General features: G+C 37.7%; 1 protein-coding gene across 1 annotated transcript in view; it reads right to left on the bottom strand.

The window, feature by feature from the left end:
• Positions 1-26,374, bottom strand: part of LOC126262654 (laminin subunit alpha-1) — a 429,094-nt gene that overhangs the window by 144,632 nt on the left and 258,088 nt on the right. Inside the window, exons 16-18 of the mRNA XM_049959424.1 lie at positions 24,257-24,404; positions 21,505-21,669; positions 6,133-6,293 (exon numbers count right to left, since the gene is read on the bottom strand). Of these exons, the coding sequence (XP_049815381.1) occupies positions 6,133-6,293; positions 21,505-21,669; positions 24,257-24,404 (474 nt within the window). The remainder of the gene's footprint in view (positions 1-6,132; positions 6,294-21,504; positions 21,670-24,256; positions 24,405-26,374) is intronic.

Raw genomic sequence — 26,374 nt, 5'->3', positions numbered from 1 at the left:
GCCTCTCAAGAAAGCAATCCCCACCTGGAAATCTATAAGATTAATGACCAGAGACTCACTGGAAATCTTTAAATGTAAAGTAGAGAAGGTGGACTGGAGCCCAGTACACAGAGTGGATGAGGCTAACACTAAATTTAACATACTCATAAATGTACAATTGTAAACCTGAATGTGCAAACACACTTTTTTCAAAATACTTAAGAACCATGAATGGTCACTTAAGAAAAGTTTTATATTCATAAATGAATTCTCATCCTTCTTTGAAGAAACTTTTTCAAAAAAGTTTGTTAGAAACAAACCCTGGATCACTAGGGAATTAAACAGTTGTGCAAAATAAAGGGAAAATTTTAGACTTTAGTCAGAATGTCTAAGGACACAACAAAAATTGGTCATTATAAAATGTATAAAGATCGTAAAGAAGTTGATACAAAAATCACCAACATTACATTATGAACGAGAAACGAGTATCTCTAATAATAAGATGAACACTGTTTGGAATATTGTCAGAAGGAAAACAGGGAAGACGAAAAGAACTTGTGAAGGCTATAAAATCAAACATGAAGTAAATCTTTTATGCCATCCTTAAAAGAGCCAATATTTTCAATAAACACTTCTTGTCAGTATTAGAACAAATAGCCTGCAAGAGCTCTGTTAATGAAGCCTTGAGTCTTATGGAAAATACTATCCTCAGAAATATTGATAAAAACCCCGTCACAGTACCTGAAATTGAATGAACAATCATCTCTCCTACGAATAAAAATTTTACTGAAGTAAATATTATCTTTAACAATTTGTTGAAACAGTGCTGTGATTCTATATATTATGTACTAAGCCACATTTTCATTACATCATTACAACAAGGATCTGTGTCTGACAGTCTCAAACATGTTGTTGTGAAGCCCCTCTGCTAAAAAGGTAAAAACATCAAAGTTACAAATTACAGGCCAGTTTCTCTCCCGACTGCTTTTTCGAAGATACTAGAAAACCTCCAATATACAAGAATTTTGGAACAGCCAGCTAGACTTAATATTCTCAGCAAAAGAAAGTTTGGATTCTGAAACGGTCTGTCAACTGATTCTACGTTTTGAAAAATAAAGTTCTAGTCTCTAAATGACTAATGGTGACAACAGGACTATTTTTTATTTCAATCATTATGGGCAGGGCCCTCCAGCTACCTTGGAATTTTGACAATCTAATTTAATAATTGGACAGAACTGGTACAACATCCCTCAGGAGGGCATCCAACAACTCAATCAATGCCAAGCCGAATAACTGCTTGCATAAGGGTCGGAGTTGTACCAACGCATTACTAGCTTCCTCAATTTGTGAAGCTCTTTTCTCTTGGATACACCATCAATTTTTTTTCTGAAACTATTACATTTGTTTGCCTGATGTACATCACATCTACTGATTTCATCCCATTCAGATAATTCCTTCATGGTGTACCACTTTTAATAGAATTTTTTAATTTTTTAATCTCAGTGGCTTTAAACATCCAATTTTCAATTTTTTTTATCTTGTTGGTACACTTGTAGCTTATGTATGTTTGGATTTTCAGCTGTTTTGAATATTTAGTTTATTGTTGACAGTCAAAAAGGTTTTATTTGTTTTCAAGTTCTCAGTAAATTTTTACTTCTGAAAAAGATGGATCACAGAATTTGCATTAAATTTAGCTAGAAAAATGGAATAAAAGTGTGGCACGACAATCGTAATATTAATTGTGGCTTCTGGTGAATCTATTATGGATAAGACAAAAGTTTGCGAGTGGTATAAACATCTCAAAGAGGGTCAAGACGACACTGAAGATGACGACTGTCCTGGACACCCTAGCACATCAATTACTGATGACAATGTGGAAGATGTAAAGAAAATGGTTCTGGAAAATTGCTGAATCACCGTCAGAGAGGCTGCTGATGGTGTCAGCATATCCTTTGGCTCAGGACACAGACATTGCTAAGGAATTGCTGAATCAAGTTGACAATGATCCAGAGCATCTAAAGAAGACTGTAAAAGATGATGAAACATGGGTGTACAAGTATGTCATCAAAACCAAGACCCAATCATCCCAATAGAAACTGGCTGAAGAGTCAAGATCGAAAAAAATTCAACAAGTTCGATCACATGTGATGTTTCTTCTCACTGCTTTCTTCAATTACAATGAGATGTGAATGATGAGTTCCTGCCCTATAGTTGTACAGTTAATAAGGAAGTTATGCACCATTTGCATGAAGCAATCCAAAGAAAGCGAACAGAATCGTTGTGAGACTACTCACTGAAATTGCATGATGATAAAGCTTGTTCATGATTTCTTGACAAAAAACAAAACTTTTATGTTGCCTCTGGCACCATATTCACCAGATATGTCCCCTGTGCCTTCTATCTATTCCCGAGGCCGAGGAGAACCACGAAAGGACATAATTTTGCCACCATTGATGAGATAAAAACAGAATCGGTGAAGCAGCTGAAAACAATAACAGGAAATGAGTTCCAGAAGTGTTTCTAAGATTGGAGTAAATGTTGGCACGAGTGTGTTATATCTGAAAGGGAGTACTTTGAAGGGGACAAAGTTGATGTTGATGAATAAATAAAGATTCTTTAAGAACAATAAAAACTTCCGTTAATTTTTGATCACACCTCGTATGTATGATTTAATACAATGTAACAATGAAAACAATCAATTACAGACAAAATAATTTAACTGGATGGATAAAAAATCTACTCACCAAGTGGCGGCAGAACACACACATAAAAGACGGTTGTACTTGGCAAGCCAGTGGCTCCTCCTTCAGGCAGAATGGTTGAAGGCGAAGGAAGAGGGGGGGGGTGAAGAAAAAGGACTGGACAGGCCTAGGAAAAAGGGTACATTTCGGGACAGTCACCCAGAACTGCGTGTCACGGGAGGCTTACTGCATGGGATGAGAAGGAAAAACTGATTATCTAATGCAGTCCTCAACACTTGGCAAGTAGATTTTTTATCTGTCCAGTTAAATTATTAATAGAATGTAAGATTGAACAATTATGTAAATACTTTATTTTCAAATTCTTTTTGTTGCTCAGGGTCTAGCTTTTGAGGTCTTTGGTGGGTATATTTGGTGAGAAACACATCATCAGCAAATTACATGGTCCGAGGCTGGGATGTCTGAATGTCTGCACCGCCTTGCCCATAAACAGAATGAGTAAGAGAGATGACATAGACACTTGATGCATACCAACATTAATTGAATAGGAAGTAAAATATCACCTAGGTAGCAAATGGTACTTGGAATTTTACAGTAGAGATTTTGGATACAGTGCACACAGTCATCATGAATGTGTAACATGTTTTATATAAACAGCCAAGCTGCATCTGTTGCACTGAAGCCTTTGACAAAACCACACTTATTTGATGATATATGTACACGACATTTTAGGCAATTACCATAAATCTGCACAATAATTTTGTCATATGTAAGACCTGCACATTTTCCATCTGTTGCATTGAGGCCTCTGACAAAACTATATCCATCTGAGAAAATGAGGACACTACAGCATAAGCAATTATTATAAATATGCACAAGAATTTTTGTCATATGTAAGAGCAAGTAGATAGGGTGGTAGATGGAGTTTCACCCACATTTCCTTTAGTTTTTTAGATAAGAATGTTAATGGTAGTTAGTTAGATTGTGGGAAACTGCCACGATAAATTATTATCAATAAAAAAATCAATTTTTGAAAATATACTGTAACTGAATTTTAGGAAATAGGGAGGATTTGAAAAAGTCACCCAGAATCCCAGGTTAGGGGAGACTTACCGGACTGGATGAGAAAGAAAGACTGGTTGTTAGAGACTGCACCAGATGAGATTTGTAAACCTGAGAGCTTGATGCTGGAAGACAGCGTAATATCCAAGACAGAGATTACAGACATAACATCGCGCACGAGTTAGTAAGAGGGGTTAGAGATGTGGAGCGAGAAAAAATACACAGGTCAGAAAATAATAGATATAGAAAATTACAGAGAGTAAAGAAAGGATTACTGAGACCAAAGAACCTAAATTCAGTCTCAGTATTCCTTTCTTTCCTTTCCATCCTGCACTGCTAGCCATACAAAACCATCCTTGTTCAGGAGTTGCTTCCTTCTGACCTGTCAGCACAGCAGATACTCGTTCTGGAATTTTTTGCTGACATAGTTGTGGACAATGAATGGCCATGGAAGATTCTGTGGGCAGGCAAAGACCATTTCCCTCTCCAAGGACAAGTAAATATACAGAACTGCAGATATGGGCAATGGAAAAGCCACACGCACATCAACCCGTACCACTTCATTCTGCAAAAGTGACTGTGTGGTGCAGGTTGAAGGTACTGGTTATCATATGGCCATATCTGTTCAAGGAGATGAGTCCTGTAGGTTCTGTTACCTGTACCGTCACTAGCAAATGCTATGAGTCTTTATTGCACCAACATTATTCCAACCTTCCAACATGTAGATCTATGGGTAGGATCATTTTTATGCAAGATGGCAATTCTCCACATCCTGGACAGCCAGTACAGTGGCTGCTGCTCAGAATTATCAGCCATCATTTCCCTGCAGCCTGGCCATCCAGATCACATGATCTTAATCTGTGTGACTTACAGTTGTGGGGTTATCTGAAAGATGTGTTCAGTGCTCCAATTATGAATGTAGCTTAACTGAAGGCCCACACTGTGTAATGCATTCAGAATGTGACCTCCAACACACACTGATCTATTGTGGAATATGCTGTTCCCCAATTTCAACTTGTGGCAGAAAACGGTGGACAGCATACTGAAGATGTCTTGTGCCAGTTTCATGACAATTAGAAATTGATGTCATTTTGCTTTTTATGCTGTTTTCGGACTCAGACAATTAAACACTAATGTGATTTTGCTTTTGATGCCATCCTGGCATCAGGACAATTAAAAACCAATTTTTCCCATCCAATGTGGTACAGCTTTGCTGTGGTGGATGAGCTTACACACCAACAGCACCACAACTGTTGACTGCCGAACTTGTGTAGTCTTGCAGATTGAACAGTCCTCCGACCACAGCCATCATATTACGATTCATGTGTCATTTGTAGCCAACCACATTTACATTAAAACACCATCTATTGGTAAACTTTGCATTTTTTTTCTGGCATTTCTGTGGCTTGATGTGCTTCCTCTTATTTAAATACCACATTCCATAGTAATGAGCAATCAGCATGAAAATGTTATAGCTACATAATGTGTACTAGCAGAAATGGCCTGAAATTTGCTTACATGAAAAAAGAAATAGCTCCCTACCTCCTACCCCCCCCCCTTTCCAATGTAACAAGGTAACCTATACTCTGCACACAATTAAGTGCCCTGTTGCATTTAAGAAAAAGGAGCACTTCCTTTTGTCATGGCCACAACTTTTTCCTAAAACAAATGGCCGCCTCGCTCTCTGTCAAACAAAGTAACAAATGCCTCTGTCTTCTTACAGTTACGCTTCTTCCTAATTTTGTCTCTCTATTAAGTCATGCCACTTCCTCCCCTCACCCCCCACGCACTCTCACCATTACTTGTGGTTTGATCACATTCCCTTTCCCTTCCACTCCCAGTCTCTGCCTTATAACCACCTTTGGTGTAAATCCACTTGTTCTACTTTTCATGAACTAACAGAGATTCTGCTTATTTCTGCTGTAACTGTTCTGCCTTCCACTATTTTATGTTTTACTTACTTCTGAATGTTGCATCCCCTATTACATATAAATCTTTTTATAAGGCCTGTCTGTTGTGAGACCGTGATGTAAAATATATATAATGCCTGGTAAAATGTAAATGAGGAGCTAATGGTCCTGTTTTGCCAGGATAAATAAATCAGTAAAAAATAAAATAATTTCTTTCTGTTGCATTGTCTTAGCCTCCATTAATGTTGAACATCTCATCACCTTAAGTTAGAAGCAAGTTCATACTGAATCAAAGTAATGTACTGGATGCCAGTTCAAAAGACGTAAAAATCTATAAATGCAAAAACTACAAGGACTGTAATTTTTTTTTAAAGAGATTCGTGTAATTGGTGTGACAGTGATTTTTATTTAACAGTTTTGTTTTAGTTCCATTAAAGCTTAGTCTTAACACACTTGCAAAATAATGGTAATGATACACTCACCGTCTCATGTTTTTCACTCTTTCATACAATTTGTGGGCATGCTCTTGAGCTGGGATGACGTATTTATCTCTGTATGCTGGATTTAGCCTGCTAAGTTTGTTTTCCGTTTCTTGAAGCCGCTCTGTTAGATTTGACAATTCCCTTTGCGTATTTCGAAGAATCTATAAAAGCAAAATAGTTCTAAGGAGATTGATTTGGTAAAGTTTTCCTATGTTGTTACACAAATTCAGGTATCAAAACACAAAAATGAAACGAGATATTCTTACCCTCCATAACACGAATAACTATTTAAATGAATATGAATTTTTAATAAACAATGTTTTTAAATCAGATTATTCCTAACCTCATACAGATAGTCCTGAAATATTTGTGATTGTGAATTTTTAACAGCTATGAAAATACTTGTGAAAAATGTGGGGTGCATGCAATAAATAATATCAAGAACATGGCCTATTCATGCTTACATTAGTAAGTAGTGTAGTGGTAAGGAGGTGCACTATTCATGCCTCAATTATGTATTGTATGCACCCACATTTTTCATTTTAAATCCCACAAGTTTTTTCATGGCTGTTAATAATTCACCATCACAAATTTTTAGGACTATCTATTTGGGGCTAAGAGAAATTATTTTATACTATTTAGACCTATTTCAAAATGTGGTATATTAATAACTTTTACTTAAATAATTATTTTCTGCCTTTTAGTCTAATGTGTGTGAAATTTTTCAGTCAATTTCAAACATTTTAATGAGATTATAACTGAAACTTGTGGTAAATTTCAGGTCTATTTCACCTTTTTCTTCACCCGATTCAGCCAGTATATTGATACCTCCTATGTGTACCTTGTGAAAAGGCTGGAAAGGTAAAAGTTAGAGAGATCTGAGCTCACATGCGGGCTTACCAGCAATCATTCTTTCAGTGAACCATTCACAACTGAAACGGGAAAAGGGAAGGATGGCAGTGGTATACAAAGTACCCTCTGCCACACACCATACAAGGAAGCAGGTTAATAATGCACTGTCATCCAATTCTGAGCTACGTTGAAAATTTTACATCTCTAGCTCATTGAGAAGTTAGTTTAAAATCAACTATAAGACTTAAAATGAATTGACAGACAAACAAGAATGTGATCTAATGAAACATGGTAAAATGAGAAATAACAAGAGAGTTATGTGACCACCAATACATTTAATATAAGAGATTATGTCTGACTTGGACATTGGGACCCATACTCTTTGGTTTCTTTAATCCTCCGTAAGATGTAATGAAGACATATTGTCAATATCGACTTGAGGTCTAGGTGGCATATGATCAGTACTGGCTGTACTGATCCTAGGATCTGAGTTTCAGAGCCAGCCAAGATTGAGACAGCTCTGAGTATAGATCTCCTAAGGTTTATCACTGTTCACATGGCAGACCAGTGTGTCATGGCTACAGTTATTGGAGCCCATACTTCCAGGTGCAAGTTACTGGAATTTTATATTCTTACCTGAGTGAAAGAACATTGGGAGTCATTAACTGAGGAAATTCAAGTAATGGATTTAGCCCATGGAGTATACCTAGCTCCTTATATGTCAACAACTGACAAGATGAAGTTTTGTTAAATAATAACTAACTTCTTACACTAGTCTTCATTTATGGATAGTAAAATGCAAAACTTTAGGATCTGAAAATACGTTAATACACTTGGAAAGGGACTTAAGTAACACTGAATTCAGTACAGTCAGTTTTTTAAAAGGAAAGCTGAGAACAATATTATAGATACTGCAAGACTGTCAGACATATAAGCAAGATTATTTTAAAAACAGACAAAACATTGTTGTTGCTGTTGTGGTCTTCAGTCCTGAGACTGGTTCGATGCAGCTCTCCATGCTACTCTATCCCGTGCAAACTTCTTCATCTCCCAGTACTTACTGCAACCTACATCCTTCTGAATCTGCTTAGTGTATTCATCTCTTGGTCTCCCTCTATGATTTTTACCCTCCACACTGCCCTCAAATGCTAAATTTGTGATCCCTTGATGCCTCAGAACATATCATATCAACCAATCCCTTCTTCTAGTCAAGTTGTGCCACAAACTCCTCTTCTCCCCAATTCTATTCAATACCTCCTCATCAGTTATGTGATCTACCCATCTAATCTTCTGTAGCACCATATTTCAAAAGCTTCTATTCTCTTCTTGTCCAAACTATTTATCGTCCATGTTTCACTTCCGTACATGGCTACACTCCATACAAATACTTTCAGAAACGACTTCCTGACACTTAAATCTATACTCGATGTTAACAAATTTCTATTCTTCAGTAACACTTTCCTTGCCATTGCCAGTCTACATTTTATATCCTCTTTACTTCGACCATCATCAGTTATTTTGCTCCCCAAATAGCAAAACTCCTTTACTACTTTAAGTGTCTCATTTCCTAATCAATTCCCTCAGCATTACGGCTACATTCCATTATCCTCGTTTTGCTTTTGATGATATGCATCTTATATCCCCCTTTCAAGACACTTTCCATTCTGTTCAACTGCTCTTCCAGGTCCTTTGCTGTCTCTGACAGAATTACAGTGTCATCGGCAAACCTCAAAGTTTTTATTTCTTCTTCATGGACTTTAATACCCACTCCGAATTTTTCTTTTGTTTCCTTTACTGCTTGGTCAATATACAGATTGAATAACATCGGGGAGAAGCTACAACCCTGTCTCACTCCCTTCCCAACCACTGCTTCCCTTTCATGTCCCTCGACTCTTATAACTGCCATCTGGTATCTGTACAAATTGTAAATAGCCTTTCGCTCCCTGTATTTTACCCCTGCCACCTTTAGAATTTGAAAGAGAGTATTCCAGTCAACATTGTCAAAAGCTTTCTCTAAGTCTACAAATGCTAGAAACGTAGGTTTGCCTTTCCTTAATCTTTCTTCTAAGATAAGTCGTAAGGTCAGTATTGCCTCACATGTTCCAATATTTCTACGGAATCCAAACTGATCTTCCCTGAGGTTGGCTTCTATTACTTTTTCCATTCGTCTGTAAAGAATTCATGTTAGTATTTTGCAGCTGTGACATTAAACTGATAGTTCAGTAATTTTCACATCTGTCAACACCTGCTTTCTTTGGGATTGGAATTATTATATTCTTCTTGAAGTCTGAGGGTATTTCGCCTGTCTCATACATCTTGCTCACCAGATGGTAGAGTTTTGTCAGGACTGGCTCTCCCAAGGCCGTCAGTAGTTCTAATGGAATGTTGTCTACTCCCGGGGCCTTGTTTCGACTCAGGTCTTTCAGTGCTCTGTCAAACTCTTCACGCAGTATCGTATCTCCCATTTCATCTTCATCTACATCCTCTTCCATTTCCATAATATTGTCCTCAAGTACATCGCCCCTGTGTAGACCCTCTATATACTCCTTCCACCTTTCTGCTTTCCCTTCTTTGCTTAGAACAGGGTTCCCATCTGAGCTCTTGATATTCATACAAGTGGTTCTCTTTTCTCCCAAGGTCTCTTTAATTTTCCTGTAGGCAGTATCTATCTTATCCTTAGTGAGATAAGCCACTACGTCCTTACATTTGTCCTCTAGCCATCCCTGCTTAGCCATTTTGCACTTCCTGTCATTCTCATTTTTGGGACGTTTGTATTCCTTTTTGCCTGCTTCATTTACTGCATTTTTATATTTTCTCCTTTCATCAATTAAATTCAATATTTCTTCTGTTACCCAAGGATTTCTACTAGCCCTCGTCTTTTTACCTACTTGATCCTCTGCTGCTTTTATTACTTCATCCCTGAGAGCTACACATTCTTCTTCTACTGTATTTCTTTCCCCCATTCCTGTCAATTGTTCCCTTATGCTCTTCCTGAAACTCTGTATAACCTCTGGTTCTTTCAGTTTATCCAGGTCCCATCTCCTTAAAGTCCCACCTTTTTGCAGTTTCTTCAGTTTCAATCTACAGTTCATAACCAATAGATTGTGGTCAGAGTCCACATCTGCCCCTGGAAATGTCTTACAATTTCAAACGTGGTTCCTAAATCTCTGTTTTACCATTATATAATCTATCTGATACCTTCTAGTATCTCCAGGATGCTTCCATGTGTACAACCTTCTTTTATGATTCTTGAACCAAGTGTTAGCTATGATTAAGTTATGCTCTGTGCAAAATTCTACCAGACGGCTTCCATAATTCTATGGAAACAATCCAGTTCTATGTGCCAATCTACCTACATTCTAGCCATTTTACAGAAGACCTCTCAGATAGTTGCAGAATCTGATAAATAATCATTATCAGAGGAATGGAAAACTATGACAAAACTAACGGTTGATTCATCAGAGGAGAACTTTAGCTACAGTGCACTATATGTCTCAAGAGGAGCAAAGCTAACTTGTTTCCAAGGGCTGAGGCAGAGTTCCTGAAAAAGAACACTGAGGATTTCGCTCATGACGTTGAAGAATAAAATCCCAAGGAGTGGCTAGACCTCTGCAACTTACTACAAACATCAACCATGAAATTAGAACAGCCACCCACGAAATATAAACATATATGTGTGTAGTTAAGCCATCGATGGGAAAATCAAAGCATGGAATCACTGAAAAGGACACCAAACAGTTGAAAGATGGTGGTACTTCCTGAAGCTTCAAAAATCAACTTAAAAAGCAATGTGCCACAGAAAAACCATGGTAACAACAAAAGCAGGCTCATAGAAATACAGCAGGGGTTCCAGAAAAAACAACGCCTGAAATATCTAAAAGACATACTCTGCAGATTTATCTTGATTTAAACCACCAACACTGTGTTCTCATTAAATTATTTATATTTATTTATTTATTTATTTAGTCCAAGAATCATTTTTAGTACATTGTTTGTAAGCATGATATAGGACAAGGGTTAACACAATTAATTTATGATTAATTTCTGAATTAATTTATAAAATAATGCTATATTTTACTTGATGATTCAGCTTTTGTTTTGTAAACTCTTTTGCTTTATTAAGTGTCTGGAATATTGAGAATAACGCAGAATGTAAAGAGTGGTGGGCATGCCTCTGATGGAAGTAGACATTTTCTAAGTTTGTCACCAAATATGTACTTATTGGTTTTTTTGAATGTGGAAAAGTAAAAAATGGTGTGATGTTGAAAGATGTGACAAAGAATAAAATTCAAGAATAATACAGCCAAATCTTCATCATCAGTTATTTAGTCATCAAGAGCCTAAGAAATCGAAATTTCAGCTGCAAGAATGAACCTCTAGACAAGACTTTGAGCCATCTACAACAACAATAGGATAATGAAGATATGTAAAAAGTTATTATTTTTTATATCTTACACATCTTGAAGCTTTTGAAAATAGTGAAGATACTAAAACAATGAATTTAATAGTGATGTGTAGGAGGGTAAGATTACAACCAGGAGAGGATGACATAACAGCAGAAATTTCGGAAATAGGGGGAAATGAACCTCATAATAAGAATTCATGCACTCTTAATGGAAGTAGGGAAAAAAATGAAATGGTTACAAAGAACTGGAAAAAGATTTTGTATCAGGTGTATCAAAAAGAAACATACAATTATGAAAACTCATACTGATTCACTTATTTAACTTACAGACATGGTTTCAGTGTCATTTTACAACAAAATAATTAAGTTTTCTACCTTATATCTACACAAGTTCAATGTGACTTGCACTGAATAAGCAGCATACATCTCATTTGAAATTGATTTCTTGCCAAACTTGCTGCAGCATGTGAAGCATGACTTGCTCAGTTGCGATGTAGACTGTAGCTCTGAGCTCTGGTGGAGAAGCCAGTAAGAATGGACGAAACATGGTATCCTTGATGAATCCCTACAAGAAAATGGCTAGAGATGTCAGGTCCTGTGAAAGTGGGGGACCATGTAATTGGTGAACCTTGGCTCATTCACTTACCTGGAAAGCGGACATTTAGGAAATGCCAGACATCAAAGAGATAATGTGGCAGTGAACCAACTTGCATGAACTGTACACAATGATCTTAAGTCATCAGCATTGGTGGGGGGGTCAGACGTTTCCAGCATATCTAAGGACACTACTCTGTTGACAGTTTTCTCTTGGAAAAATAAAGGTCTGTAAACTTTGCTCTTGCTAAAAGCACAAAACATTCAGTTTTTGGTTATCACATTCATGTACCAGAGATTTTCATGGATTTTCACTGCTCCAAATCCTACAGTTGTGTTTATTAACTTTCCCACTCAAGTAAAAAGCCAAATCAGCACTAAACATTAACATTACGATCCAATATTAATCTTCATTGAATTTACTTAACACTTCCACATAAAAGTCTTACAAGCCATCCTATCAGCATCTTTTAGTTCTTGCATTAGTGTCAACTTGTATAGTTTTAGATGTAACTGTTTTATTAACACATGCCAAACAGTCATATGTGTGACTCCGGCTCTCGAGAAGCATGTTCAGTCAATTTTGTAGGATTGTTTTCAAAGCTTTGTCTCACTTGCTCTGCAATGTTGTCAGACACAATGGGAACAATCTGAGAATTTATTATGTCCTGCCAAACACCCAGTTTCAATAAAACATTTATGCCACTCATAAACAGTGAGTAACCAAGATGACTACTCACAGCTGTGGCTGCTCCACCTACAAGGTTGTCTGCATAAATATTGAGCCTACAGGGAACATCTTTATCATTCCATGTACAAAATTACACTGCACAGACTTTGACTCTTCCAACCAAACCACACAGCGAGCATACTCGGAACTGGTAAAGACAGCCATCTGCACTGTAACTGCTGCTGTGGCATGATTCTGTACTACTGTACCACATGAGTCAAAATTTGATCTATTTTCCATCTAGACAATACCAAGACTAAATAAGTCACATTAATAAGTCTGCATGAAATTTCAAAATTTTAAAATCCCTTTTGGTACACCCTGTACATCTGTTGCATAAAAAGGTAATAGAGCTGACCCAAATGACTAAAGAGGCCTCTCTCTTCTTGCAGTTACATACAAGGTTCTATCCAAAGCTCTCTTAAACACAGCTGAACAGCAAACACATAATTTGGTTGGTGAATATCAAGCAGGCTTCAGGAAAGGCAGATATGTGCTGAGCAGATTTGGAAGGAATATGACTCTGTTGACAGGCAAACCAATGTGGGCACTTAGAAGAGCTCGGAGTAGACATGAAGATAGAGAATTAATCTGTCAGACCCTCAAAAACAACATTTCAAGTGAAGTTTCTTGGCGAAATATTTGATCATTTTGAAGTAGATACAGGAGGTTGACAAGGAGATGGTCTCTCCCTACTTCTGTTGAATACTGCATCACACAAAGTCATCATCAGAAGACTGGGGAAATAAATTGAGGGTATAAATATTGATAATAATAATAGTAATAATAATAATAAATTGAAAAATACATCCAACTGGCTGAGGAAGTCAAAGACATGTGGCATCAGGATAAAGTTGACATCATAACAATTATACTATCAACTAAAGGAGTCATACCACACAATATCCACCAGTACATCAATGCAATACAGCTACATCCAAACATATATATACAACTACAGACATCCGTAATTATTGATACATGTTCAATTACCCGAAAGTTCCTAAATGCAATATAACACAAACCGTACAGTTAATAAGAAGTGACGCTTGATCAAGGTCCGCGTCACTTTCCATTCTTAACCAGACTTAACGTCTGAGAAAGTAAAGAAATAATAATAATAATAATAATAAATCCCGTGGAGGCCTGGGAAAAGAATAGGCCTCCGGTATGTTCTGCCAGTCGTAAAAGGCGACGAAAAGAACAAACCACTAATAGGGCACTAATGGGGCCTTTTAGTGTGATTAGTTGGTTCAGGACAGAACTAAAGAAGCCTCGGACAAGCGCCGTCATGGTCGGGGACGAGGCTTGAACCCTATGCCGGCCCACAATGGTAACGTCACTGCTAGCCAACTGGTTAATGATTCAAATCCAAATAGAGGTGTTTTGCAGGATATGCTTCCTGCAACCACCCTAGAAGGAATACAAAGACAGAGGATGAGATGGTCAGATGAAGTTAATCGACACCTCATGGTCTGTTATTACCAAGCAACAAATCTAGGAACCAACACAACTGGATACAGATCACAAGTATACACAACATTTATCACCAGATACCCAGAATTAAAATTTTTAACAGAACAACGACTAGCTGATCAGGTCCGTGTAATAATCAAAAATAACAGGATACCCCAGTCAGAATTAGAAAACATCAAACAACAAGTTCAACAAATACTGGAACAAAATAATGTGCAATCAGAAGAAGAAGAAAATACAGTAATGGACTCAAACATCCCAGAGCAAACAAACAAAGAACAACACGCATCAATTAAACAGTCAGCGGAAAACGAAATCTTAAGACAGCCACCAGAACAAGCACAAATAGAACACGAAGTGACACACATGTTAGATATAGAAGAAAAATTTCAGCTAACATATATAGAATACAAAGACACAAACACAGACATTAGACCATTCTTGCATAGACCGCCAAATAACCCACAAGTTGAAACAACAATAAAAACTATCAACACAATCATACACAACAAAATAAATGAAAACACAACTATGGAAGAGTTACAACTACTGGTTTATATAGGAGCACTCACTACACTAAATATACACACTAGGCAGAGATCAGAACCAACTAACACACAGAAGAGGCCCACAAAACCAGCATGGCAACACAGGCTACAGATCAGAATAGAAAAACTGAGAAAAGACATCGGACAGCTAACACAATTTATAAGAAATGAAATGTCATAAAAAAAAATGAAAAAGGTTAGGTAAAATCTCACAACAAGAAGTGATAGAGCAATTAGATGAAAAGAAGCAGAAATTACAAGCATTGGCCAAACAACTTAGAAGATACAAAAAAAGTGAAAATAGAAGGAAACAAAACCAAACATTCAACACAAACCAAAAGAAATTTTACCAGACAACAGATAACACACACATTAAAATAGACAATCCACCAAACATAACAGACATGGAACACTTCTGGAGCAACATATGGTCAAACCCGGTACAACATAATAGGCATGCACGGTGGATACAAGCAGAAACAGATATGTATAAGATGATACCACAAATGCCTGAAGTGATAATTTTGCAACATGAATGTCACCCAAGCAATTAATTCTACTCACAATTGGAAAGCCCCTGGAAAAGATAAAACAGCAAATTTCTGGCTAAAGAAATTCACCTCAACACATTCACATCTAACTAAATTATTTAACATAATGATATAAATTAATAGAGGGAAACATTCCACGTGGGAAAAATATATCTAAAAACAAAGATGATGTGACTTACCAAATGAAAGCGCTGGCACGTCGATAGACACACAAACAAACACAAACATACACACAAAATTCAAGCTTTCGCAACAAACTGTTGCCTCATCAGGAAAGAGGGAAGGAGAGGGAAAGACGAAAGGATGTGGGTTTTAAGGGAGAGGGTAAGGAGTCATTCCAATCCCGGGAGCGGAAAGACTTACGTTAGGGGGAAAAAAGGACGGGTATACACTCGCACACACACACATATCCACCCACACATATACAGACACAAGCAGACATATTTAAAGACAAAGAGTTTGGGCAGAGATGTCGGTCGAGGCGGAAGTGCAGAGGCAAAGATGTTGTTGAATGACAGGTGAGGTATGAGTGGCGGCAACTTGAAATTAGCGGAGATTGAGGCCTGGTGGGTAACGGGAAGAGAGGATATATTGAAGAGCAAGTTCCCATCTCTGGAGTTCGGATAGGTTGGTGTTAGTGGGAAGTATCCAGATAACCCGGACGGTGTAACACTGTGCCAAGATGTGCTGGCCGTGCACCGAGGCATGTTTAGCCACAGGGTGATCCTCATTACCAACAAACACTGTCTGCCTGTGTCCATTCATGCGAATGGACAGTTTGTTGCAGAGGCCACTGCACTTCTGCCTCGACTGACATCTCTGCCCAAACTCTTTGTCTTTAAATATGTCTGCTTGTGTCTGTATATGTGTGGATGGATATGTGTGTGTGTGTGCGAGTGTATACCCGTCCTTTTTTCCCCCTAAGGTAAGTCTTTCCGCTCCCGGGATTGGAATGACTCCTTACCCTCTCCCTTAAAACCCACATCCTTTCGTCTTTCCCTCTCCTTCCCTCTTTCCTGATGAGGCAACAGTTTGTTGCGAAAGCTTGAATTTTGTGTGTATGTTTGTGTTTGTTTGTGTGTCTATCGACGTGCCAGCGCTTTCATTTGGTAAGTCACATCATCTTTGTTTTTAGATATAAATTATTTAACAGTTACATTGCAGACCCATACACATTCCCTGATACACTTACACAAGGAATAACTTATCTGAAACCTAAAGATCAAGCAGACACAGCAAACCCAGCTAAATATCGCCCCATAACATGCCTACCAACAATATACAAAATATTAACTTCAGTCATTACACAGAAATTAATGACACATACGACACAGAACAAAATTATAAATGAAGAACAAAAAGGCTGTTGCAAAGGAGCACGAGGATGTAAAGAGCAACTGATAATAGATGCAGAGGTGACATATCAAGCTAAAACGAAACAAAGGTCGCTACACTACGCATACATTGATTACCAAAAAGCTTTTGATAGTGTACCCCACTCATGGTTGCTACAAATATTGGAAATATACAAAGTAGATCCTAAATTGATACAGTTCCTAAACATAGTAATGAAAAATTGGAAAACCACACTTAATATCCAAACAAATTCAAATAATATCACATCACAGCCAATACAGATTAAGCGTGGAATATACTAAGGAGACTCATTAAGTCCTTTCTGGTTCTGCCTTGCTCTGAACCCACTATCCAACATGCTAAATAATACAAATTATGGATACAATATTACTGGAACATACCCACACAAAATCACACATCTGCTATACATGGATGATCTAAAACTACTGGCAGCAACAAATCAACAACTCAACCAATTACTAAAGATAACAGAAGTATTCAGCAATGATATAAATATGGCTTTTGGAACAGACAAATGTAAGAAAAATAGCATAGTCAAGGGAAAACACACTAAACAAGAAGATTACAAATTGGATAACCACAGCGACTGCATAGAAGCGATGGAAAAAACAGATGCCTATAAATATCTAGGATACAGACAAAAAATAGGAATAGATAATACAAATATTAAAGAAGAACTAAAAGAAAAATATAGACAAAGACTAACAAAAATACTGAAAACAGAATTGACAGCAAGAAACAAGACAAAAGCTATAAATACTTATGCTATACCAATATTGACCTACTCATTTGAAGTAGTGAAATGGAGTAACACAGACCTAGAAGCACTCAATACACTTACACGATCACAATGCCACAAATATAGAATACATCACATACATTCAGCAACTGAAAGATTCACATTAAGCAGAAAGGAAGGATGGAAGGGGATTTATCGACATAAAAAACCTACATTATGGACAGGTAGACAATTTAAGAAAATTCTTTATAGAACGAGCAGAAACTAGCAAAATACACAAAGCAATCACTCATATAAATACATCGGCTACACCACTGCAATTTCATAACCACTTCTACAACCCTTTAGATCACATAACATCAACAGATACGAAGAAAGTAAATTGGAAAAAGAAAACACTACATGGCAAGCACCCGTATCATCTAACACAGCCACACATCGATCAAGACGCATCCAACACATGGCTAAGAAAAGGCAATATATACAGTGAGACGGAAGGATTCATGATTGCAATACAGAATCAAACAATAAACACCAGATATTACAGCAAGCATATTATTAAAGATCCCAATACCACAACAGATAAATGCAGACTTTGCAAACAACAAATAGAAACAGTAGATCACATCACAAGTGGATGTACAATACTAGCAAATACAGAATACCCCAGAAGACATGACAATGTAGCAAAAATAACACATCAACAGCTTGCCTTACAACATAAACTTATAAAACAACATGTTCCCACATACAAGTATGCACCACAAAATGTACTGGAGAACGATGAATACAAATTATACTGGAACAGAACCATTATAACAGATAAAACAACACCACATAATAAACCTGACATCATACTCACCAATAAAAAGAAGAAATTAACACAACTAATCGAAATATCCATACCCAATACAACAAATATACAAAAGAAAACAGGAGAAAAAATTGAAAATACATCCAACTGGCTGAGGAAGTCAAGGACATGTGGCATCAGGATAAAGTTGACATTATACCAATTATACTATCAACTACAGGAGTCATACCGCACAATATCCACCAGTACATCAATGCAATACAGCTACATCCAAACTTATATATACAACTACAGAAATCTGTAATTATTGACACTTGTTCAATTACCCGAAAGTTCCTAAATGCAATGTAACATATACCGTACAGTTAAAAGGAAGTCACGCTTGATCAAGGTCCGCATCACCTTCCATTTTTAACCAGACATAACGTCTGAGACAAGAAAGAAATAACAATAATAATAATAATATATAGTAATAAACTGTTGCTATTCAGATAATCTGCAAATGAGATTGAACTGACCTCAATATCTATCAATCTGCCACAGTCTCAGATGGCTGTCATGAGGGGGCAGGAGAATATATGAGGAAGTCTGATTGGGAAAGGTTGAGATTCACCTCACAACGGAAGTTTAAGCTGCAAAAGAATCTTAATACAGGCAAAGAACATGCACCTCATTCTGGATAAAAAGGATGTATGACCTAACTGCCACTGTCCCCTTAAATGTTTGCAGAAAGTAAGGACCATTTCTTGCAAATAAGGTACTTGAAAGAGGCATTTGTCTTCTTTCTGAAGACTGTTGATAGACTGGCAGTCAACCTACGGAATGTATGTGGTTGGAAGGTTACTTCTGAATACCTATCATCTTTATTCATTAGCGAGACATTTGGTTATGACATCTGGTGCGACTTAAGTTCTATGAAATGTGGGAGGCAATCTTTAGTTCTTATTCTTTGATTACAATAAGAAGGACACAGACTCACTGACAAAAAGAATGTTGCTGACAATCTGTCCCTCTTTAACTACATTCCTCTTGTTCACAATGAATTTTTCTTGTCACTAAAACCAACACATTTGGACAACAGACACGAGAGTGATGAATGATTAAGTACCTTCAAGCAATGAACTTAAGTCTTTTGGCAATTTTCCGTAAATGTTTTCATATGATTATCTATCATTGTGTTTTGTTATTAGAGTATGAGATATAGATAACATAACAGTACCTCCACTACACTAATGTGTTTATTCTTGTATATTTCATGTGTTATATTCTGTTTGTTGCTGTTTTGTGTCTGTGTACAATAATATAGATGTTAACAAAATGGATGTTAGAATAAAATTATCCATATTTGTGAATCAATTGCAAGCTTTACTCCACTGTATCTCTAAACTACTGTTTTGCCACTTACCATTTTGTTCCCTCACACTATATATAAAACAGAAATTCTTAAATACAATAACTTTCTTAATTCAGGTACATCATTACCACATAATCTTTTAGTTATGTTTCAAAAGAGCAGATTGTATCTATACCTTTTATATGTTGTGGTAATTCATTTAATAATTTGATGGCATGATGGGGAGAGACAAAAATAGAACCATCAACATAAAATGTCTGGCCTTTGCCGATGATATAGCCACTGTAACAAATAACGGTAAAGAAGCCCTAGAGAGACCACATGAAATCGCAGCCAGAACTACAAATTTCGTATGAAAAAACCCAGTACATGGACACAAAATCCACAGACAGAAACCCATTGGTAACAAAGTATGGAAAGATAGCACAAGTAGAAAGTTTCAAATACCTGGGAGAGATTATACAGAAAACAGGACTAATTTCAACAGCCAATGAAGAGAGAGTTGCAAAGATACAAAAAGCTTACAGACTTACATGGAACCATTACAACAAAAGAAGTATTTCAGTTAATGCCAAATTAAGACATTACAAACCAGTAGTCTTAACCGAAGCCTTGTATGCCTCAGAAACAACAGTAATCAGGGGAGGAGCGAAATTAAAGGAACTGGAAAATCAAGAGGAAAATTCTGAGAAAGATCTATGGGCCAGTTCAGAGACAGGGGATCTGGATAAAACCACCAACAAAAGAGCTGTACAAACAGACAGAGACAATTACAAACAACATCAGAGAAAGAAGTGCTAAATTCTGTGGGCACAATTATAGGATGAACGAAAATAGGCTGAGCAAGAAGATTTTTAACATAGTGATGAGTAATACGATGAAAACTTAACTAGGCAAAGAAAACCATGGAAGGCCTCAAGAAACTAAATATCTCCACAGAAGAAATAACAAACAGAGAAAAATACAGAGAAAAAAATCAGAAAACAGAAATTTGAGGAAACACCAAAAGAAAAGAAACCAGGAAAGAAGTAGACAGAAGAGAGGAAGAAGAAACACAGTGTGCCATGAAAATTGATTCTGTTTTAACGCTCTCCTAAATGGGGAATTAACGATGATGATGATAATAATAATAATAATTTGATGGCATTGTATAATGAACTCTGCTGAATTTTAGCTTTATTTTTTCTGTCCAGATGCAAATTATAGCTGTTCCTTGTTTCATAGTCAAGTATTAAACAATTTTTCATATAGTAGTATATATTTTTTACATACATAACATTCTGAAAAAAAAACATATTCCCAAGGGACAGTTAAGACATACAGCATTTCAAAAAGTTCAAGGCAGTGGGACTTGCCGCCACTCTTGGTTATTATATGTACTGCTCTTTTCTGCGGTCTGAATACAGCTTGTTAGACAATTTTTCCTATTCATTCCCCAAAAATCTATTCCATAACTAATGACAGTATAATTATAAGCAAAACATACTGATCTGATACATGTAATATCACATTTACTGATGTAAGAATTCAGAGAGTGTAACATGATGTAGAGATTCTCTTACTAAGTATTTTCTACATCCTCTTCCCTCTTTGACAGTCAACATGCATTCCAACAAATTCTGTGGTTTTCACACAATGTGTGGATTCATTGTTAATTTTAAGGTTATTATAATCTGGGTTTCTATTTTTGGTGGTAGTAGTTCATAGTGCTTCTTTTCTTTACATGAAGTGTGACTGTACTGTTTGTCACCCTTTTATATACATTGCTAATAATAATAATAATAATGCCAATAATGAGAAAATGAAGAAGAATACAGAACATGATGAAGGCAATGAAACCTTAGTTGAAAAATGATTGATCTATGTGATAACATCTGTCATGAGACACCTAAAAAAAAGGCTTAAATGATTAGTTATATTATATGTACGCACCGATGCTCTTCTGGAAGCCTCATCCAAGAATAAACTTGCATTACTTATAAGAAATTTATTTGTATCTGATAAAATATTAATATCATCTTCCCATTTGAGTACTTCCTGCACATCATTATCAGTCTCCTTTAGTTTCCTGTTATTTTGGTGATTAATGTTTTCAACCTGCAACATATAACAATAATTTTGCAGCAGCTGTTCTTGTTTTCATGCATTTCACACAATGTTGATAAACTGAGTGAAATAATACGAAATGCAGAAGTTCAAACCCTAGTTTACATTTCATAAAAGGTTAAAGGTCTGAGAGGAAGCCAAAAGCAATTTTTTGAACTTAGCAAATGTAATTTATCCTGTTAACAAAACTATGATTTCTGTCGTTCATCTGTCAAAATTTTCATTATGATTTTTTAAAGTCTCTTCATGTTTTCTTGCTCTCTATATGTGGGGTTGCCTCCTTCTATCCTCATTTGGAATATTAAATAATGCCTTGTATATTTCCTAATCGTGAATTGTTCCACCCAAATGTCTCTCATCATTCAACTTCTCAAAACTTATTTCATTTCGATATTGCACTGCATGTGTTGTTAAGAAGAATATTGCAATGTTCATTCTGTCATGCGTGCATGTACAAGCACAGGCTTTTCTGCAGGAATGACAACATTTGGAAAGTTGGGTCTGGCCATGGATTGTGCATGGACTGCAAAAGTGGTTAAGGCAGCTGCTCACTTAAAGTGGGAATTCCGGGTTAGAGTCCTGGTGTGCCACAGATTTTCACTGTCATCGTTTCCTTATAGAGCTGATGGTTGTTTGTATTCGGAACTGCAAATACATTTCATTTTCTTCATCTATTTCAGTTCATTATTCCTTTTCTCTTTGTTTTTTTGTTAGTACCATTTCATCATTACTCTGCCCTCTAATGATTCAAATTCATTTCAACAAGTAGTTTGTACCATCTGATTTTCCAACACTGGTGAACTGCTCTATGACTCTCGTCAGTTATGTTTGCATTATGGTATGTCTGTCAAGTGCTTATATACTTCATAAAATCCTCATTCTCTTCCTTCTCTCTCTGTGTGTGTCTGTGTGAGCTATTTATTTGTTTAAATGAATGACAAAATTAAATACATTTAAATAATAGAAACAAATCACAAACAGAAACACAGAGTGAGTCAAAATGAACTTTACAGCTTTGGAATGATACAGAAATTTATTGAGATAACCTACAGAATCAGTAGACGTGACTACTGGGAGCACTAGCGTAGTGCACACATAAAATGGCTACTTTCACTTTCACTGTTGCAGTGTATCTGAGTATGCTTGAAAACTTTTTAACTCCACTGATCGATGATGACCAAGACGGGATGGTTTACTACCAGCAAGATGGTGCACCACCTCATTTCCTCATGAGAGTTTGGGTTTCCTTGATAATCGCTTCCCAGATCAATGGACTGACAGTGAAGCATCAATTGCAAGGCCATCTCACTCCCCGAACTTGACACCACTGGGCTACTTCCTCTAGGATTCCATTAAAGACTATGTATAAGGGAGGAACATGTGCATGTTCTTCCCCTATCAAACAATTTTCCAACCTGAAAAATTGAATCTACGCTGCCACTGCACAAGTTATGGCCAATTTGCTGGAATGAGTGTGGGGAAAAATTGATTACTGGTGGGATGTTTGCAGCATCACAAATGGTGGTCACGCCAAATCAAAATGACACTCTTATGCAAAACTTGAAGGTGTTTGCTTCAAAAGACACATATTCTGTAAGTTATGTCAATAAATTTCTTTATGGTCCCAAAGTCGTTGAAATCTTTTCTGGTTCACCCTGTGTTAATACACAGTTATAACTATAGCAAGCACACGCGTCACATAAAGGGGGAATAGTGATTGTTAGAAATTAAAATTGCAGAGCAGCTACAAGTCACTATTTAATTTCTGAATTAAGTTTCTTCAGGACAGCCACAAGTTGCACTCAGTATGTTTTATTGACAGGTTTTGCTCAGTTTAAGAAGAGCACCATCAAATATTCTGGAATATATAGTTTGAAGTACAGTAGTTGTCTGATTACTATGCAATGTCAAGGACAATCTCTGAAAATGGCAATGTAATTAGCCAATTACTGTACTTTAAAGTACAGGGTTTCTGGTAATGCTCCTGTTAAAGTGAGCAAAGCCAGTCAATAAAACAAACTGAGAGCTACTTGTGGCTGTAATGAAAAATTTAATTTCAACAATTGTCATTTCTTCTGCAGGCAAAGTCTGCTCTCACTTAATATCTGAAGATGCTCGCACTGGTTGAGTAAAACATGTCAATAAAGAAATGTTACATGAGACTGCTCTACAGTTTCAATTATAACACTTTGGACTGAAGTCAGTAACTGTACTAACTACATACAGCTGTTTTAAAATCATATTAAAATGCACAGACATCCAGAAATGTAATATATACTGACATTAGCACAAAATATGTATGTCAGAAGGAAATATGTGTACAATGATGTAGCAGCAACATTTAAAGACTGTTGCATTAATCTACATTGCTTACACAGCATTATAAATAAAAAAGCATAAATCACTGGGATCAATTTAAAGAAAGCTTACATGTTATCTTCTGTGTAAATCTGATGAGATAGTAACAATTCTGTTATTAGTAAAAATTAAATTCCTGAAAACAACAAAAACATGTGAATTAAAATGTCATGAATTAGTTAAAAGTAGGTTCAATTCATACGCTGCATTATACCAGTACCTTATTCAAAGTATGTGTCATATTTTGAAGGATGGCATTTAAGTCATTTAACTTCTCGTGAAAACTGTTCAACTTCTGCTTGAGTTTTTGTGTACTTGGTGCAGACTGTATTAAATTCTTGATATTCTTCAATAGTTTTTCACACCCTCTTGAAAACAAATAAATAAGCCATATAGTATTATCAAAATACAGGACATGAGACTCTTACTAATGCTACAGCTTAATTACTCTACATGTAGATATGTACATGCATAATCATGATCAGTCTGTTAACACTTAAGAACAGCACTTTCTTTAATTTGAGCTTAGAAAAATCCTGATACTGCATCCTTACTCGGTGAACAGCTGTCTCAAAGATGTAAATCAAACAGTGGAAACTCGAAGTGGAGTATCAACAATATAAGGAGAAGGATAGATTGCTACTCACTGTAAAAGTGGCATGTCGAGTTGCAGACAGGCACAACGATAAGATTGTTGCACATTTAGATGTTGGCCAAAGCCTTCTTCAGAAAAAGAAACACACACACACACACACACACACACACACACATTCATTCTCACAAGCAAGCACACTTCACGCACATACGAATGCCATCTCCAGCAGCTCAGACCAGAATGCTACTGTCATGTGAATGAAAGCAGCAAACTGGAGGGGTCAGGGAAGGGGAAGGGGCACCAGAGTATGGGTGGAGGGAGAGAGGAGTGCTGACTGGCAGAGTGTGCAGGCACTAGATGGAGGCATTACAAGGCTGCTACCAGGAGCAGTGTCAAGAGGCTGTGGTACCAGGAGGTCTCTCAATGTGTGCTGCCCTCTGTCAACACACCAACCCATCTTTCCACTTCCCTGCTCATCTCCTATTCCACCCCCCCCCCTGCCCATTCCAACCTACTTACCCCATGCCTCCCGACAGTTCACCTGATGGCAGTCTTTTCACGCCTCCCCTTCACCTGTACCCTGATATCCGTTCCTCTTCCTTCCTCCCTCCAGATTGCTGCTTTCGTTCACGTGACAGATGCATTCCTGTCCAAGTTGCCAGAGATGGCAGTCATTTGTGCATGAGGTATGATTACTTGTGAAAATGTGTGTGTGTGTGTGTGTGTGTGTGTGTGTGTGTGTGTGTGTGTGTGTGTGTGTGTGTGGGCGCGCGCGCTCCTTTTTCTGAAGAAGGGTTGATTTCGTTGTGCCTATCTGCAACTCAACAAGTTATCTTTTCTTGATATTGACAATAAAAGATATGTTGTCCCAGGGGCGGATACATATGGGGGGACGCATGGCCGCCCTTGCAGGGCCGCCCATATTGCCACCTGCGCTGCCCCTGCCAGTCAGCCCACATGCTATTCGTTCATTTCTTTCGTCAGTCAACTCAACTGAATCGAGTTATTGAGTAGTTGTACTTTCCTATGTAGCAAGCACGTCCACGTCATCGTATTTTATATATAGATACACTCCTGGAAATGGAAAAAAGAACACATTGACACCGGTGTGTCGGACCCACCATACTTGCTCCGGACACTGCGAGAGGGCTGTACAAGCAATGATCACACGCACGGCACAGCGGACACACCAGGAACCGCGGTGTTGGCCGTCGAATGGCGCTAGCTGCGCAGCATTTGTGCACCGCCGCCGTCAGTGTCAGCCAGTTTGCCGTGGCATACGGAGCTCCATCGCAGTCTTTAACACTGGTAGCATGCCGCGACAGCGTGGACGTGAACCGTATGTGCAGTTGACGGACTTTGAGCGAGGGCGTATAGTGGGCATGCGGGAGGCCAGGTGGACGTACCGCTGAATTGCTCAACACGTGGGGCGTGAGGTCTCCACAGTACATCGATGTTGTCGCCAGTGGTCGGCGGAAGGTGCACGTGCCCGTCGACCTGGGACCGGACCGCAGCGACGCACGGATGCACGCCAAGACCGTAGGATCCTACGTAGTGCCGTAGGGGACCGCACCGCCACTTCCCAGCAAATTAGGGACACTGTTGCTCCTGGGGTACCGGCGAGGACCATTCGCAACCGTCTCCATGAAGCTGGGCTACGGTCCCGCACACCGTTAGGCCGTCTTCCGCTCACGCCCCAACATCGTGCAGCCCGCCTCCAGTGGTGTCGCGACAGGCGTGAAT

The sequence above is a fragment of the Schistocerca nitens genome, chromosome 6 (assembly GCF_023898315.1).
Source record: "Schistocerca nitens isolate TAMUIC-IGC-003100 chromosome 6, iqSchNite1.1, whole genome shotgun sequence".
In the NCBI taxonomy this organism is placed as follows: Eukaryota; Metazoa; Arthropoda; class Insecta; order Orthoptera; family Acrididae; genus Schistocerca; species Schistocerca nitens.
The sequence above is the reverse complement of the archived record's forward strand: the minus strand, read 5'-3'. Positions and strand labels throughout refer to the sequence as shown.